A 14249-nucleotide genomic window follows, 5' to 3' on the forward strand; every position below is an offset into this window, starting at 1 on the left:
ACTGCTTTCCCTGCTGGAATGCCTCCTTCAACTCTCCTAATGAAACTGGCCAAAGATTCCGTCATTCCAGGCATCCCCATTCCCATAATGTGCTTGTTCCATTCCTAGATGATGATTACAAAAGTCAATAATGCTTCAATTAATAATCAATTTTAGATTTCTTTATAAGTTAGGTGGAAAACCACAAGGAACAAAAAGGGCAGTGATAAAATAACATAATGGAATTTTTATATTATAAATGTCATTTTTTATCCCGTAAAATTATCTCTATGCCCACTAGCACTAATTCATTTTCTCCTCATTTCTTGGCTATTAGAATTTACTCCTTCCCACTTTTTGCTCAGTATCACCGGGGAAACTCCAGGTAGTAGGTATTCTGTGCTTGCTCCTGCCAAGCATGTCATATGAATGATCTCTAATCTCATAGAATTGTTTGGATAATTATTTCCACTTTCCTGATGTAAAAGCAGAGGCTTCCCACAGTAATCAAGGAAGTAAGTGGAAAACCAGGATTTAAATTGAGATTGACTTGAGTATAAAAGCTGACACTTTTCCCTTTGAACTATGTGGCCTCAAGTTCATTGGAACTAATTTATTTTGAATACTAATACTTGACATATAAAAATGTGTCTTTGTCATCTTAAAAATTGCTAGGGCTTCATAAAGATCTCTTAGGACAGTTCTTATTTGTTTGACAGGATATTGTGATACATGGAATTGTCTTTATCATTTGCCATCTGATATCAAGGGCTGCAAATTCTTTCTGCTCTTTGTGTAACTTGCCTTTCTCTTTGTTGTTGCAGTACTGGATACCAGTTTATTTACTATTCACCTGAAAACACAGCCAAAGCAAAAGAAGTCCTCAGCAACATCAATCAACTACAACCTCTTATAGCAACCCATGCAGACCTACTGCTTAATTCTGCAAGCCAGCATTCTCCAGACAGCTTGAAGAATTCTTTAAAGATGCTTTCAGAAAAAGTAAGATCCAAATCATCACTACAATCGGGGAAAATGAACTACTCAAATCCCCACTGGTGTTGCTTTCTGCATACATTGCCTTTCATAGCATCTGGAAATGTAAAATAGACCAGGTTAGAAAGTAGGCTTCAAAGTATTGCCATAGGATCAAAATGAATTGGCCTCATTCTCTTTTCAAATCTTACTGAGCACTAATTTTTTTTTTTCTCAGTTGAAAATGAAACCTTTTATTGCTTGGTGTATATCTTCTCTTTTTCTTGGCATCTTTTACTTCCTTTGGTTTATGATTGTATTAAATGAATTAAATTAGATTTTGAAAGTTATTTTCCTCTAGTTATCACCTAATTTTTATACATATAAAGCTATACATTTGAACAGGAATGTCACTTCATTAGAAAGCAGAACTCTGATGTGGATTTATCAGTGTCCTGGCTTACTTTCTCTGCCCCAGTTTGCTTTCCACAACATTATCTACTGGGAGAAGTTTCTAAAAATTTCTCAAAGTCTTAGTTATTTAAAATGTGGTGGACCTTAAGCCTTAGTTTTTCCAAAAGTGACTTGTATCTCCTGTATCTGAGGAGAGGAATGGCAGTCTGGCATGGGGTAGGTAATCAGCATCAACTTCCAGAATTAATTGGGGTAGCCATATGATATAGAGAGAACCAGAGAGAAAAAGACAAATTACAGCTGGATTTTAAATGTAAAACTAGGTATCCTAGAGTCTAATTCCAACGTGCTCATCCTCTGCATTTTAAGGACATCTTATAATTTATTGTGACAGACTTCCAATAAATATGCTCTTGAAGAAACCTACAAGAGAAAATTCTCATAATTCTAGCATAAGATAGGAGTGTAGTTACCCACCTTTCTGAAGAACAGATCCATAGAAACCTGGATCTGATGTACGTCTATACTTTTTATTCAGCTATGTTAATTTATATTATAATAATGATACCTTATACTTAATATTTTAGTTTAAATTGTACATTTTAATACATTTTGTAGGATAAAACTAATATCCATTTTCATTACAAATGAGCTAATATCTACTCAGAAAGGTCAAGTGAATTGTCTAGTAAATTAAACAGTGAAAAATCAAAACTTGAGATTTCCAGTTCAAAATGCAGTATTCCTTCCAGGGCAGAACAGGTGCCTCCATCATGAAAAGAAAGGAAAATTGACCCAAAGTACCTACTTTGTGTCAGTTTACAAGTACCTACTTGGTGTCAAATAAGGCAAGGGACTTCATGCCTTACGTTATTTCATTCAATCTTTGCAATTGTGAGGAACATGTTATCGCTATTTCACATAGGAAAAGACTAAAGCTCAGAGAATTTTTTAAAATGTGCAAAGTCAAGCAGCAAGTGTAAAACCCAGGATTCAAACAAAACTAGTGTCTAGAACCAGGTCTCGGTGACTCTAGGTTGGAAGCTGTTTCTGGTATCCTCCATCTAATATATGGGTTTTGACATTTCCTTATTTAAAATATTTTTTAAAAAAATTTTGCCAGACTACCTTCTCAGCAACAATTAAATATGTCTTTAAGGCTAGGGAAAAAGAAAAGAAACAAGAAAAAAGAGAAAAAAATGCTATATATTTCACATATAGTAAAATAATATAATTTCATTTGGGGTCATTTCTTTTTGAGAGTTATAGATGAGGTAAGATTTTTCTGGGTTCACCTAAGCTGAAAATTTTAGCAAATAGCACAGGACTGCAGTGGTTACAGAGCAGTATTTATATTCTTCCTGTGCACTGGGCAGGAATTTGTCATTTCATACATCATTTACAACCTGCTGCAGTGATTTGGGGAAGGGGACAGATATTTTCTTCTTTAACCCAGCATTGCTCCAACTTTCCTCTTACATTTTCTACTGAGTAGACAAGCTTTGTTTGCTAATGAATCTCTCAGTCCTTAAAATTAAGAGAATCATTTTTAAGTTAAGTTTGTAATTCTTAAAGTTTCCTTTAAGAATTCATGCCTGGAATTTCAAAGAAGTATCAAAGTTAATAGTTTTGTTGTAGTCCATTAAAACTGTTAGTAGCTCATGGTTTGGAATAAAGTATGATCCATGAATTCAGAATGAAAGAGAAATAGTTTTAGTGGCATCTTCAATATATGGTGAAGGACTAGAATATGTATAGCTGATATTTCACAAGAATGAAATTACATTTTTATAAATTTTTTATGTTCTAATGTACACAGTTAAATTATACTGTGATTTTAAAATTCTTAGTATGCCTTCTGATGGATGATTGGGTTTGGTTACTATATATTAGTTCATGAAAATATTGAAGAATAATTTAATCTTATGATGTTGTATACAAAAGGTAAGCTCTGAGTTTATCTGAATAATTCCAACAGAGAAAACAAAGGATAGCCCAACATTTTAATATAAGACAGAAAAGGTTAATAATAGAGTGAGATAAAAATGCATTTTCCTTTTGCGTAGACCAGAAGTATGCAATTCTATGAAAAAGAAAAAAAAATAGGGAAAAAGATAATGTAAAGAAACTCAAACTGAAAAAAAAAAAAGAGAAAAAGCCAAAGGCCTAAATATAGGCAGTGTGTAGTTATCTCTCACAGCTTAGAAATATGGGTGACATTAGCTTTCAAATGCCCATCACTTTCTCTATTCCATTGAGATTGATAGACCTTGTTTAGAAAGTCATTATAATCCTGCTCATCAAAAAGCACTATTGAGCACTTAATTGAGTATGATATTGTACTTGATGCTATCTGACAAATACTACATAGATATGGACCTTAACTTTTACAACCTAAGAATTTAAAAGAATGAAGGGTGTTTTACAATATTACCATTGTTAAATGGTTAAAAATGGGTTTTGTTGCAAATATACTGCCCACAGCATATTTGCTCAAATATACTGTGGGCAGTATATTTGAAAAATTCTCACAGCTTCTAATTCCTAGTATCCTTTCAACCTCAATATACTATACCAAAGATTCTGTTATAGTCAAAGAAAAATAAAAATCATTTTATTTTCAAACTTAACTCAGGATTTTCTTTAAAAATTTTCTGTTTTCTGTGATAGCAATGTCAGGAAGCTGGTATAGTTAGAAGTTGAAGATACAGATAATATAGAGAAGAATATTAGGTTGATTAGAAACTGAGAAGGAATTTTTCATTTAATCACTTTACTGTTAGGTCTATTGTCAATCCTACACTTAAGGAAAGAACTTAGTAAGTATACATTTTCTTTATTTATGTTTGGTAAACATATGTTTAGTGGCCTGAGGAAACTTAAGAATTACTGGTTTAGATGAAAATGAAATTTCAGTATTAGAACTTACGTTTCTGTTTTTCCACAATCCCCTTTAAACGGTAAATATTTAATTGGTGAAATAAGTAATATTATATAATAAACAAAATTTCTGTTCATTAGAAAATTAGAGAATAGGAAAAATGTAGATAAGAAAGTAAAATAACATTAAGAATGAGACTTGTATGTAAAATGTAAGGAATCAGAACTTCTGCTGTATTCATGATGGAGTAAGATGTATTCTCCTATTTTAAACTAAAATAATGTTTCTTAGGCACTGGAAAATAGGTAGCACAGGAATGTAACAAACTGTGTGATCCTTATGATTATCTAGATTACTTAGAGCAGTTCCAAGGCTGTAGCAAAGGGAGGGGAACACAGAGTATTGTTTCATGTTGAGGAGACAGAGATTAGAGTGTAGGAGAGCCAAGAGAGCTAGAATTCACAGAACAGAGGAGAGGAAGGAGAATCACACAGACAGAGCCTTGGAGGTCTATAAATGAGTGTCTTTGAATCTTTACCTGAGAACTGATCTATGCATGCATGAGAATAAACTATTCAGATCCAGGGACAAAAATACCAGAAATAAGCAGATAGCAACAATTCCTGGTGGTCACACAGGGCTGGTAATAGTTTATCTTCTTACTAGCAGAGTGATAGACCTTGTAATACACAAGGAATTGATTAGATTCCTGGGAAGTATATGGCCCCAGTAGTGGGGCTAAATTAGTCCCAGAGCAAAGGCTGCTCTTGACCTACTCTAAAAAGTCTTAAAATTAGGTTTGAAAGGATCCCAGAGATTCCAAGTAACTTTACAACAGAAAAGCCTACATTATTTAAAAGAATATAATAAAATCTGGCAACCAAGAATGTAAAATCAAAATGCTTGCCATCCAATAAGCATATACCAAACATACAATGAACTAGGAAAATACAACCCATATTTATAAGAATATATTAAAGAATATATTTAAGAAATTAGGGAAAAACATGGCCAGGATGAAGTGAATAATGGAAGATTTTTAAAATAATTAAATAGAACTCATGGCCTTGTAAAATATAATTTCTGAAATAAAAAATATTCTAGGTAGAATAAACAGTTCAAGACTAGATAGTGAACTTGCAAACACAGCATTTGAAACTATCCAAGTGAAGCACCAAGAGAAAAAAACTAAAAATCATGACCAGGACAGGAATGATGTATAGAGCAATACCAAGGTGTCTAACCCATGTGCAGTTGAAATCCCAGAGGAAAAGGGAGAGAGGGAAGCAGAAAAACATTGATAAAAGTGGTGGTCAAATTTTTCAAAATTTGATGAAACAATGAAACCCCAGCCCCAAGATGCTCAACATACTCCAAGCAGCATAAATATAGAAAAAGAAACTCAGGTACATCATGATCAAATTGCTGAGAAACAGAGTTAAAGAGAAAATTGTGAAAACAACCAGAAAAGGAAAAAAATAACATATATAATGTGCCAAGGAACACCAATGAACAGGACAGCACACTTCCTATTAGACACTATGCAAGCCAGAGTCAGTGAAGTAACATCTTCAAAGTACTGCAGCAACAAAAAAGTTAACTTACAACTTCATACTCAGAGAAGATGTCTCTCAAAAACAAAAGTGAAATAAAGACCATTTCAGGTAAACACAAAAGCTGAGTGATTTCACAGCAGACTTGCACTACAACAAATATTGAAGGAAAGTTTTCAGGAAGAAGGAAATGGTACTAGGAGAAATTTGGTTCTACACAAAAGAATAGAGAGTGCTGGAAATAGTAAATATATGAAAAAATATATATTTTTACAGAATCGAAGATTTAATTTGCTTAAATGTATTTAATCATCAAACAAAAATAATACCAACATATTGTGTGGTTCGCAACATATTAGCATAGCATAGGCATTGAGATCAATAGGACACAACAGAGAATCTAGAAATAGATTCATGGTTCGCAACATATTAGCATAGCATAGGCATTGAGATCAATAGGACACAACAGAGAATCTAGAAATAGACCCATGCATATATGTTCAAATAACTAAACAAAAATACAAAATAAATTTATTAGAAAAAGGATATCCTTCAATATATTATGCAGGAACAATCAGGTATCCATATGTAAAAAATGAATATTTATCTTTACTTCATATATATACAACATTTAACCCACAATGGATCATAAACTTTAATATACAATCTAAAAGAAAACAAAATTTTATAACATAGGATAAAAGTCTTGTCATCTTGGGTTAGGCAAAGATTTTTTGGAACATCTAAAGCATGAGTCAAAGAAAGGAGAAAAAATGATACATAAGACTTTATCAAAATTAAAACCTTTCATCCCTCAGAAGACACTGTTAAGAAATTGCAAAAGCAAGTCATGAATTGGGAGAAAGTATTGTAAAATACATATCTGTCAAAGGACTTGTATCAGAACGTAAAAAGTATTCTCACAACTCAATACTAAGACAAACAACTCAATTAAAAATGGGCCAAAGAATTAAAAATACACTTTACCAGAGAAGATTTATGGAGGGAAAATAAGCACTCTTCAAGGTTCTCAATATCATGTGTCTCACAGAAATGCAAATTTAAACTACAAGATGCCACTAACCACCTGTTATAATAGCTAAAATCACAAAGGCTGAACATAAAAAGAGTTGAGAAGTATATGGAACTGGAAGTTTCATTCATCACTGATGGGTACACGATTACTTGTGCACATTGGAAATGTGAAAGTTTCAGCAGTGTTTCATAAATTTAAAAGATAAAAAAACTCTATTGCATCGAGCCACCCAAGTCCTAGTGATTGACTCAAGAGAAAGTTTATTCTGTAGGTACTGAAAAGGCTGTTAAGTGAGGAAGGATTAGATGTGTGCATTGTGAAGATCATCCTAACAGCAATATACAGGCTGAATTAGGAGAGTGGAGTTAAATTGCTGGACATTACTGAGCAACACAAAATGTCAGCAGTGCTGCTGGGGGAGTGTGCTAAAAATAAAAGTACTGATTTGTGTAGGTTTCGTAGTCCAAGACTTTGATGCAAGAGTCTATATTCTAGTATTGGTGGCCTTTGGATAACAACCTGAAAGAAAAAGAAAAGCTGGTTTAAGACAATTAAACCAAACAGTAAAGAGACTATAGAAAGGATCCACATGTAATGTAGAAATGATCTTAATTGGGACCAGCTATTGGAATGTAGAGTAAAGGTCAGTGTTTGAAATTATTGGAAAGGTTTAACCAGAAGAAACTGATGACTTCCTCATCAAATAGATATTACTGAGGATGATTCAGAAGTTTGGACTCTGAGTTGCTAAATATTAGTAATAATGACACCACTCATATGGAAAATCTGGAAAGAACCAATATACTATTAATAAAACAAAACAAAGCAAAACAAAAAACTTGAGTTCAAACTGGGGCTTCTAAGCTTAGCAGATTTGCAATGGAAATAGTCGATAGAGCTGGTTCAAGAGATGGATATATATCGTGTTTCCCTGAAAATAAGACAGGGTCTTATATTTATTTTTCCTCAAGAAGACACCCTAGGGCTTATTTTCAGGGGATGTGTTATTTTTTTTAAGTATTATATAGCAATCTACATTTATTCAAATGTAGTGAAGTCGTCTTCTTCTGAAATATCGTCATAACTCTCCAAGCACCAAATTCCATCCTGAATTTCTTGCAACTCTATTTCCTTTAGAATCATTGGCCCTAATCTCTCATGTCGAGCAATAGAGCTCTCATAGGGCAGATAAGAAGAATGCTCATCTTCTTTACCACTCTGCCATGAAATGCATGGGTTGTGCAGATGCGCTGCGTAGCCACACCCATCACTAGGTCTTATTTTTGGGGTAGGGCTTATATTGTGCAAAGGCTCAGAGATCCTGCTAGGGTTTATATTATGGGTAAGTCTTTTTTCGGGGAAACACAGTAGATGGGTTTTAGAGACCTCTGCATAAAGATGATACTTGAAGCTATGGGAAAATGGGTTACCTCACCAATGAAGTAAAATACTTTTGAGGAAGTGAAAGTCTTTTGGGGCCCACTTATTACATTTTGGGTGACCAAAGGATGATGAGTCAAAAAAGGTCAGTCAAGAAAGAGGAGCATTAAGAAGAGTACACTTCAGAGTTTACAATGTACTCCCATTGGAGTGTCACATGTAGGCATTGTAATTTTGTAAATACTGAGAAAATGGCTACATAATTTATCCAAGGTCAAGTGGATAACATATATTAGCTGCTTACATGTCAAATAACCTCCTGGCTCTTAGACCAATACTCTTTACTTTAAGGAATGTTGAACATACATCAAGGGACTAATGACAGAGTATAGCACTATTTCTCTATCAAATAATTAAAATATATCAAATATCAAAATAAATAGAACTCTTTCTTGCTGCATATATGATTACTAAAATAATAATCATTTGCTTATGCCATTGGCTACTTCTGCATTACAGGTGGGATTAGGCATTGACTTAATTTTTTTTTCAGTAAGAGTAAGGAGATTCTAAATAGAATAGGACTTTGCTAAATTTGTTGAGATCTTTAGTTGAAAAAGAGTGGTTTTAAATGAACCTATCCTAACTATTCCTCTGCCATTAATATTCAGAGAACTAGGAAACTCTCTTCATTCATCCCCAGGAGAAGTAATTTTTAGTCGTTTTATACTTGCAGATAATTCTGTGTGTTGCTTTGAAGAATAGTTATATGGGGATATGAATTGGAAAAATGTCAGTAAGGCTAGAAAACATATCTGTTTTAAGATAGCATTTCTCTTTCATTTTCTAATATCGAAAAATGAAATAGGTCTGCCTTAGGTTCAGAGTTTATTCTTTTTTTATGATATTATTAAGCTGATATTTTAAATAATTGTTTTGCCTACCCTTATGATGACATTTAGAAAGCCTTTCTTTTTTCATTGTATATAGTGCAAGCTGGGTCAGTAAAAGAAAAAGGTTTTCAGAACAGTCAATAGCAACTAGGAGATATGGCCACATTCTTTCTATGATCCTCAGTTTCCCTAGTTTCATCCCAGTTTCAAAGAATAGTAATACAGTAGTACCCCCTTACCATCAGGGTATATATCCCAATATTTCTGGAATATTCCATTTAATATTTTCAAACTGAGGTTGACTGAGAGTAACTGAAACTATGGAAATCAAAATTGTAGATAAGGTGGGACTACTGTATACAGCTGTGTTGGGATGAAATGACTGTATTGATCTCCTCAAGCTGATTTATTTTAGCTGTAAGACTTCTAGGGTCTATATTGGCCTACATTACTAAGTAGTGATCGTCAAAGAGTAAGATTTTTTTGGGGTCACATGGATATGGCGATGGAATATTTAGGTATTTTCTAACAAAATATTATTCTACGCACTGCATACTGTGATACAGGGAGTTCCTAAGGAGTCAAATTTTGTCAGTACAGACACAAGATGAAGTTTCAGTTAATATTTTATTTTAGATTTTTTGCCTTGTTTTCTGTTATCTAAAGAAATTCTGGGATGTAAAACTGCAAGAATCTAGTGCATCATCTCCTTTGCCTTTGGTGATAAATGAACTCAAATGATATGTGAATAAATGAAGTGGAATCTCTGTATGTGCATGCTGTGGGAAGAAAATGATGGTGATTACAAGTACTAGAGGAGATTTCATTGGGTGTGAATAGATATTTAGCTACATAGTAATTATGTGAGTATTGTGAAGGCTGGAGCTGTAGTAGCAGGAATTCAAAGAAGGCAAGCTGTTTTGCTCTAAAAATAAATCAAAAGAATTTATTGAAACCATCAACAGAGCAATAGTTTAGTTAAGCTGAATGAAAGTAGATTCACATTTTTAATATTTAAATTCATAATGATGGGCACATTCATGCTATATGAAAAATTATGTAAATAACATGTTTCCTCATTTTGCTATGACTACACTGACTTGTTTGAATACCGTCTAGCCAATTTTTCCATCAGCATTTTTCTTATATTTTCCATTCTCATTTGAACATTTCATTGTGAATGTCAGTGAGCACTTCTTTCTGTGCTTTCCCAGTGTAAGCTGCCTTTTTATTTTGTTTTCCTAATTTATCCGAAATATTTTCCAGTCTTTTATATATTCTATTTTTCATATGTCCTGTTTTCTCACCTTCAAAGTGGCATCAGTATGACTTACAAATCACCAGAATGTTTAAAATATCCAACAGAATTGAGCAAAAAGATGTACATGGGCAATTGTGGGCACATTTAATTATGAACTGGTAGTTGCTCAAAACACTTGGATGGTTGGGGTCAGGGAAGACGAGAATGAAGGACAGAAACATTAGTTGATGGTGGGTAGTGAGTAGCATGGAAAAAGGACAAAACGTAGTGACTTTGTTAAGAAAACTTTGGATCTGTTCTATTAGTACTGCCAATAAGCTATATGCCCTAAAACAGTTCACCACATTTCTTTCTTCGTTTTCTTATCTGGTTAATAAAGAGGTCAACTTTAAGAACCCTATCTGCTCTGTAAAATTATGCTCTGTTGCAAAGATGTAACTATGCAGATGTGGCAAAGTCTTATTAGCACTGTTTTACATGTGGTTTAACTGGTTTTCCTCAATTGCTGATGCTCACAACAGGATGATTTAAAGATAATTTAGTAACCACTAGTTAGGTATGGAAATGCACCAAGAAATAGTTACCTTGAGTTGCAGCAAAGGTGAAGTCAGCATTATATCCAAGGGTGTCTCATAAATGGTGGTTCTATCGATTATTATTCAGTATAAGACTATGAGTTAAAGGGCCCCTTCCTAACAAATTACAGAGCATGAACATAGGAACAACATGGGTCATTGCTTGACTTATTTCTTTATTCTGAACAGATTGTTAGGCTACATGCATGTTAACTGTACTATGATACAGAAAATCAGTTACTGCACCCTTCAGTCTATTATGGGGTGAAGCTATTAAACATTTCATTAGGAAATTGCAAAGTACAGCTGCGAAGTTCTTATTGTTTGGAAGCTTTCATTACTATAGCACTTACTAGGTATTTGCTACCAGCTTGTAAAATCTACCATGCCAAGTTTCACAGTAACCTCGTTAAACAATTGGGTAGAAGAAACAATTTAGGGGGTGATAATAAGGAATAAAAGCCAAATGTCTTCAAGGGGAAGACTGCCTATGTCATCTTTACTATTGAGATCTGTCCATAATGTTAAAAAAATAAAGTCTCCGGACTATTTTTTGAAAAGATATATCTTTCTTTCTTTAGCCTTCAACTCTGTTTAAAATATAAAATATACATAGTCTGATCACATTTTCTTTTGAAGTGTGTTTGGAATTATTTGAAAGGTGCAGCAGGTATATAGATGTTGTTCACATGATAATCCCCAGTGAAATTCATCTCCAAAGACAGGATTTGAAGCTAAAAGAAATGAGGTTGGGAAGACAGATGGTGTTTATAGTACATTTAAAACCTCAGCATTAACTGTAAAACAGGAGGACTTAAGGCCTTGGCAGTGTCCCAAAACCAAACTATTTTCCATTGATTGGTATGAACCATTTTCTTTCTTTGGTGTCTGTACATTTTCCTCTATACACACCACTTGAATACCAACAAATCTGCAATTGACCTTTTCATAGCTCTATACAGAGAGGCCTACCATGGTGTTTCTAATCCTTATCAATTTCTTTCCAGACAGAGCTTTTTGTACATGCCTTCAAGGATCAGCTGGTCAGGAGTGCTCTTTTAGCACTCTATACTGCAAGACCAGGAGGCATCCTTAAGAAGCTGCCCTCTCCTAAGAGCAGCACGGAGGAGAGCAGTCCACGAGACCAGCCCTCCCCGATGAAAAGGCAGGACTCCATACCGCATCATTCAGACTACGACGAGGAAGAGTGGGTAAGGCTCTTGCACATCACTTGCTTCTCAATGTTTCACCATGAAAAATAAAGCAAGAATGGTAAGAAACCTCCGGTTTTAAAAATAAAGGAAAGCCATCATTATACAGATTATGGATAAACAGGTCAAATTGTCTTTAGGGGCACATAATTTTTGGAAGTTGTATTCCTAATCAAATGCATTTGATATAAAATTTATTACCCAATAACTCATATATATAACCAAGAATGTGACATCAAAGCAAAGATGCCACAATTACAAAACTATTTTTCTTTATTTATGGCCAAGCTATATAAAACATTAAAATTGTTCTTTAGAAAAACAGTGAAAAATCATTCACATTACCACTACTTGAAAGCAACAAGTACTTTCATTGTTCCAATCCAGTGCTTTAGTTCTGGGCATACTTTTAAAAACTATTTATGTCTAAATAACAGTGAACATAGAGATCTCATAAATCCCTCCTGCTTGTGATTCTATGATTAAATAGAAGATGTTGCTCTAGGTCCTCTAAAATTGACAGAAGAATAGCCCCATAAAAAGATATGAAAAAAAAATAGCTAGTAAAGATGAATAAACAAATGAAACAAACACGCAGAGAGGAATTCTAGTTGGGCAGAACAGGATGGGAGGAACACAAAGGTGTAGAGGTTGGTGGTGGGGTAGTGTTCTGTTATGGAATCAATACATAGAAATTATCTGAGTCCTCCAAAGTATGTGCCCATACACACACACACACACACACACACACACACGCACACACACGCACACACACGCACGCGCACACACACACACATACCAAACCCTTTACTGTATCATATGTTTTACCAAAAAAAAAAAAAAATAGTGTGCTAGCCATATTAGATGTTATGCTTTTAGTTAACAATTGCTTTTCTTGCCACTCTAGAATTTCAGGGTGTTTGTGGAGTAAATTACTTGAAAGGCCAAGGTCTCTCAAAAAAATTGCTATCTGAAGGGCTGTGAGTTGTGATACCTGCTCTTTCTTTTGGTAAAATTTCTACCGCAGGAAGAACAGAGCTGGGCTCCAAGAGGTAAATGCTGAATAAGTGCTTGTTGCTGATTAAGATTACATTTCTCCCACTGAAACATTTTCAAAAGAGCAAATCTAATATTTCTCCCTTTCACCTTCTTCCTCAATTTTTTAACGGCTTCAAGGCGTGCACACCTCTTAACCTCTCTACAGTTCCATTTTCTCAACTGTAAAATGAAAATAATAGGACCTGTTCTGCTTAGTTCTTAGGGTAGTCTGGAGATAAATCATTTACCTATACAATGATGCCCCATTACCAGAGTGGCCTAGGCATATGCATTAGATTACTTTAATATCATTGTTATATGTTGTCTTTTTTAAGAAATCTAAATTATTATGAAGAGCAATATTATCCCTTGAGATGAATGGAGAAACTGGATATATCATAAAATGTGGAGTATAAAAGAGTGGAGTATTTTAAAGAGCTTAGGTATATAAAGAAGTTATATTTATTTAATATACAATACAGTGTAACCTTTTGACAAATAATTACCATTTTATATTAAGTCAACTGAGAATTTTGGAATTAGGTATCTTTTGTTTCATCATTTTTTACCTCATTGTGTTATGCAAACCCCGCACCTTGACTTTCTCCTCCTGTTCAAAATTGTCCCTCCCTCTCGCTCCCTCCTTGTTTCCTTTTTTTTAGTTAATTTTTGAGTACCTTTGGTACTCCAAATGGGAAGGTAAGTATGCTAGATGCTTACTACTTGGAGCTCAGAGTCTAGTGGTAGATAAAAACACGTTAATAGTTCACAAATGTTGCAACAATGGTTGGGAGACACAGATAATAGAAGATAGCTTCTGCTGATATGACTACAACTCAATATTTTCAATATATATGATGGATAAAGAAGGAAGAAGCGGGAAATGTATCATTAGTTAAGAAGCTTTACAGAGAATTGTTCCCTTCATTTGACGTTACTGAGCACCTGTTTAGCCTGAGTCACTGTGCTACCTTCTGGGGCACAGGAGAACAACCCAGGGCTTCAGTGACTCCACAGCCTATTTAAGTCTTTGGAAAGACAAATGACAGTTAC

General features: G+C 34.2%; 1 protein-coding gene across 10 annotated transcripts in view; it reads left to right on the forward strand.

The window, feature by feature from the left end:
* Nucleotides 1-14249, forward strand: part of INPP4B (inositol polyphosphate-4-phosphatase type II B) — a 687065-nt gene that overhangs the window by 560475 nt on the left and 112341 nt on the right. For all 10 annotated transcript variants that reach the window (XM_076010603.1, XM_076010604.1, XM_076010602.1 and 7 more), the window contains 2 exons: nt 804-981; nt 11955-12158. In XM_076010603.1, the coding sequence (XP_075866718.1) occupies nt 804-981; nt 11955-12158 (382 nt within the window). The remainder of the gene's footprint in view (nt 1-803; nt 982-11954; nt 12159-14249) is intronic.

This window comes from Microcebus murinus, chromosome 15 (assembly GCF_040939455.1).
Source record: "Microcebus murinus isolate Inina chromosome 15, M.murinus_Inina_mat1.0, whole genome shotgun sequence".
Lineage (NCBI taxonomy): Eukaryota > Metazoa > Chordata > Mammalia > Primates > Cheirogaleidae > Microcebus > Microcebus murinus.